Source organism: Dromaius novaehollandiae, chromosome 9, assembly GCF_036370855.1.
Source record: "Dromaius novaehollandiae isolate bDroNov1 chromosome 9, bDroNov1.hap1, whole genome shotgun sequence".
NCBI classification, from domain to species: domain Eukaryota; kingdom Metazoa; phylum Chordata; class Aves; order Casuariiformes; family Dromaiidae; genus Dromaius; species Dromaius novaehollandiae.
In genome coordinates this window covers 13,313,135-13,316,965 of record NC_088106.1, presented here as the reverse complement: position 1 = coordinate 13,316,965, position 3,831 = coordinate 13,313,135, and the positions used below count along the sequence as shown (strand labels likewise).

General features: G+C 61.2%; 1 protein-coding gene across 1 annotated transcript; it reads right to left on the bottom strand.

The window, feature by feature from the left end:
* Positions 1-673: 673 nt before the first annotated feature.
* Positions 674-3,831, bottom strand: SLC51A (solute carrier family 51 member A). The gene is made up of 9 exons (XM_026093504.2): positions 3,701-3,831; positions 3,435-3,529; positions 2,831-2,985; positions 2,613-2,686; positions 2,374-2,532; positions 1,812-1,923; positions 1,513-1,659; positions 1,177-1,282; positions 674-1,063 (listed from the first exon to the last, which is right to left on the bottom strand). Exons 1-9 carry the CDS (start codon positions 3,733-3,735, stop codon positions 927-929), a joined length of 1,020 nt encoding a protein of 339 aa, XP_025949289.1. The 5' UTR covers positions 3,736-3,831; the 3' UTR covers positions 674-926.

The following is a 3,831-nucleotide window of genomic DNA, read 5'->3' as shown; positions in this document are numbered from 1 at the left end:
CCCAGTGTGTGTGCCAGATCTCTTCTGCTGTCCCAGAGCAGCAAGCTCTCATCCTGGTCTCCTCAGCTGCCATCTCAGGAGTGGTTGGAGTGAGATGCTCCATGGGGGGGAAAAAAAAATGTGCCCAGAGGTTTCTGTAAAAGTCATTGTCATTCCTGATGTCTGTCCCCACCTCTGTCCTAGGTGTAGAGCAAGTACTGTTGCAGGAACAGATCCTGGGCAAGGCCAGTTAAAGCAGCATTAACTAATTGCCTGTGTCATGCAAGGATGGGTCCCTCCTTTCCCCAGTTGCAGGCTGGCAGCTATGGATGCTCCCCCTGTGCTGTCAGGAGCAGTCCCTGCCGTGGGTCCCCCCATATGAGCCAGGCGCTCATATGTTTCCCTGGGCAGATGACTCAGGGAAAATGTGGCTGTCCTGGGATTGTCCTGGCCACCTGAACCAGGCTGGATGACTGGCAGGACCCTGCCTGCAGCACTGCTCTGCCCGGCCTTCAGGGTCCGTGTCCCAGCTGGTATTCAGCATCTCTTCTGCCCTAGCCCACCTGCGACAGACCCATGTCATGGCTGTATCACTCTGGGCTCCATCTTCCTCCCTTCTGTGCCCTCCATGTGAGTCATCACCCACCCCAACCTGGACAGGAGAAAACCTGAGCCCGCAGTTGCCATTAAAAGATTCATGTACAAATTTATCTTTATTCAGTGTCAGAGAGAGTCCCCTGGGCTTGAAAGCTGCTTCACAGATGATCTTTGGTTTGTGTCCTTCAAGTTTCAGATCCTTTTAGCCTGTGCTGCGATGCCCTTTTCCCCTCTGTGTTGCTTGCTCCCAGCAGCTTCCCAGGACCATACAAGGAGGAGGTGGATGGGGAGGGTGAGCCAGCACCCTGGCCTTGCTGTGCCCCTTGGCACCACCCTTTGCTCCCTCCTGCTCAGACCTTGATGTTGGTGTCCGCAGATGCAAAGCTAACGGGCTGGTAGCCTGGTTTGTCATCCTGCTTGCGGTAGTATATCCGGGTCACCACAGCTATGATGAACGTTTGCAGGATTGTCAGCTGCATATTCATCTCTTAAAGTGAGAAAAGAAGGGTTATTCGAAGCTGCCATTCTCTGCTCCCTGCCTTGTGGTGGAGGGGGATTGGCAGGGAGCAAGTGACTCCACTCCCTCATCTCACTACTCACGCTGCGACCTGGCCTTGGAGGAGAGGGGTGGCCAGCAGGCAATGCTGCCATTGTTGGCCAGGATACTGAAGATGGAGGGCTGCAGCGCCGTCAGGATGAGGAGAACCTGCAAGCACAAAGACCCAAGGTGACCCGGGTGGCACAGATGAATTGCTGCTGTTTACCTTTCTCTGCAGCCAGCTCCTGCTCTCCTGAAGCCAGGTGTGGGTATCACCCGCAGGCAGCTCCCGTTCCACCTCCCACTCTCCCCACCTATCTCCTGATCCACTTTCAGCAAGTCTGTGCTGCAAAAAGCTCTTCCTGGTCAGGAAGATGATAAGCAGGGCAAAGGGTTACCTGGAAGCAAGCAAACTTGGCCCCAATGTTCTGCTCTTTCAAATGCAACCTGGCCTGCCGGAAGAGGATGCCCAGGGCCCACAGGCCGAAGATGGTGGAGACGCCCAGGAGTGTATTGATCCAGAGAGCAACACTCTTCTCTGAGATCTGGGGGAGGCAGAAAACCCATCTGGGCCTGACAAAGCTGCAGTGATGCTGGCCGTGGCTGTGAGGCAGGGCCCAGCAGAGGCCCGGCCATGCAGGTTGTACACTCTCTGTCTCAGAGGCGGCCCTGTCTGTCCCCATGCCCTGGCACTCACGTCAGCAGGGTTGTACTTCCCATCAGCAGCCAGGACCAGCCCCACAAAGATAGCGACCGCCCTGAAGAAGGTGTACTGGAAAGTCCCCAGCAGCAGCAGTTGGAGCTTCCTCCTGGCACAGCAAGAGAGGCATGTGACATCCCGAGGTGCCCAAGCCCCTGCCTGGTGCCTTCTCTTCCTCACCAGCAGCAGGAGGGCCAAAGACAAGGGCTTAAAAGCACTAGGCTGGCATGGCCTTGCCTGGGTGTGAGGGCAGAGCCTGGCCCTGGGCAGCCCCCCATGGGCCCTGCTCCTCCCTAGGCTGGAGGGCTGCTGTCTGGTGTGGGTGGCAGATCTGGCCTGCTCTGTCCCAAGGACTGCTGTGGGGAGCAGGAGGGGGAAGAAAGATAATGCAACCCCAGGGCCGGAGGAGTGGGGTGTGCCAAGACAGCCTCTTTTCTCTAGCCACTCCCAGAGAGCCCCTGAGCTGCTCCAGTGCCCTTAGCCCTGTGCCTGGAGCTGCCTTCCCAGGGGCAGGGGTTTACCCCAACCTTCCCTTGGCCAACCTGGGGCCCTCCCTCACCTGTTCATGGTGATTCGGGGCAGGCAGGGGCAGCAGCAGCAGCAGGGCCCAGTGCTGGTCACCATGCGCACATCCTTCAGGGTGCTCAGCACCGCCTCCTTGCCCCCAAAGCCCTGCACCATGATCAGCATCAGGAGGTAGAAGCAGACGGCGAAGTACCTGGGGAGAAGGACAGTGAGCGCGGTCAGGCCTCATCAGTGCCCCGCTCACCTGTGCCCCTCAGGGGAGGCAATACTCACGCCGTGGTTGCCATCTCCACCACCATCATGGAGCGGGGGATCCAGAGACCGAAGCAGCTGACCACAGACACGACCTGGGGGAGACGTAGGCTTTGCACAGCAGTGCTCCTGCTTCCCGAAGTCTCGGACCCCTCAGGCAGCCTTGGCCCCGTGGTGCCTGCCTGCCTGCCCGCCTGCCGCGGGGTGATGCCTGCTGCCACCCCCCAGCCAGGACTCACCGTAGGTGCTGAACTGCTCCAGAGCAGGGTCTTCATCTTGATGGGGCAGCGGATCTTGCGAGTGAGGTAGAAGGCCTCCTCCACGAAGATGGCGACAGACAGCAGCGTCAGGAAGGTGGCAAGGCCCATGATGGAGAGTTCGATTACGTCCAGCTCTGCCAGGGAGGGATGAGAAACCAGGACCCATCCCGTTCCCCCTGGGCCACCGTGGCAGGGAGCTTCTAGGGGAACCACTGCTCCGCACCCACCTCGGGGCCCCTTTGTGGCACGGCTCGTGGCTGGGCTTGGGAAGCCGCTAGCTGTGTCCTCATCATGTCTGGCCCTGCTCCTCCCATGTCACCTGCCTCAGCACTGGCCCTCGGCTCTCTGGGCCACCCCGTTCTCAAGATCAGGGATGTTGGATGTGGGCCAGGCAGTGCCATGGGACTGAGACCTCAGCCCAGCACCCCACAGTCTTCCCCCCCTTCCTTGGGGCTGCTCCCTGCCTGCCCCGCTGCAACCACCCTCTGCCCAGCTCCGCGCCAGGGGCAAAGGGACGGTCCCCAGCTCTCGGCGGGGGCCAGGCCCCTCCGTCCTGCCCGTCCCCCCCCCCCCCCCCGCCTACGTTGCAGGAGCTGCTCGGAGGTGGGCGGCAGGGAGAAGCAGGCCGCCGGGACGCTGAAATTCCTTATCAGCATCTCCACGAGTGGCCGGGGGAACCTGCGGAGGAAGGGATCGCTCAGCCGGGCGGGGGGGCCGCGGGGGCCACCCAGCCCTGCAGAGTCCATCCCCCCGCCCCGTAACAGAGGGAATAACCCAAAACTTCACCCCAGAAGTTGGGATTTGCCCGGCTGCAAAGCGACCCGGCGCCAGCGGGTCCCCACCACCCACCTGGGGTCCGGTGCCAGCTCCAGGGGGGGCTCCATCCTGCCCTGCCGCTCCCCGGCTCTGCCCCACCGGCTCCGGGGCCGCTCGGCACTGCCTTGGCTCCCCCAGCCGCCCCGCGGGGTCAGAGTCCCGGA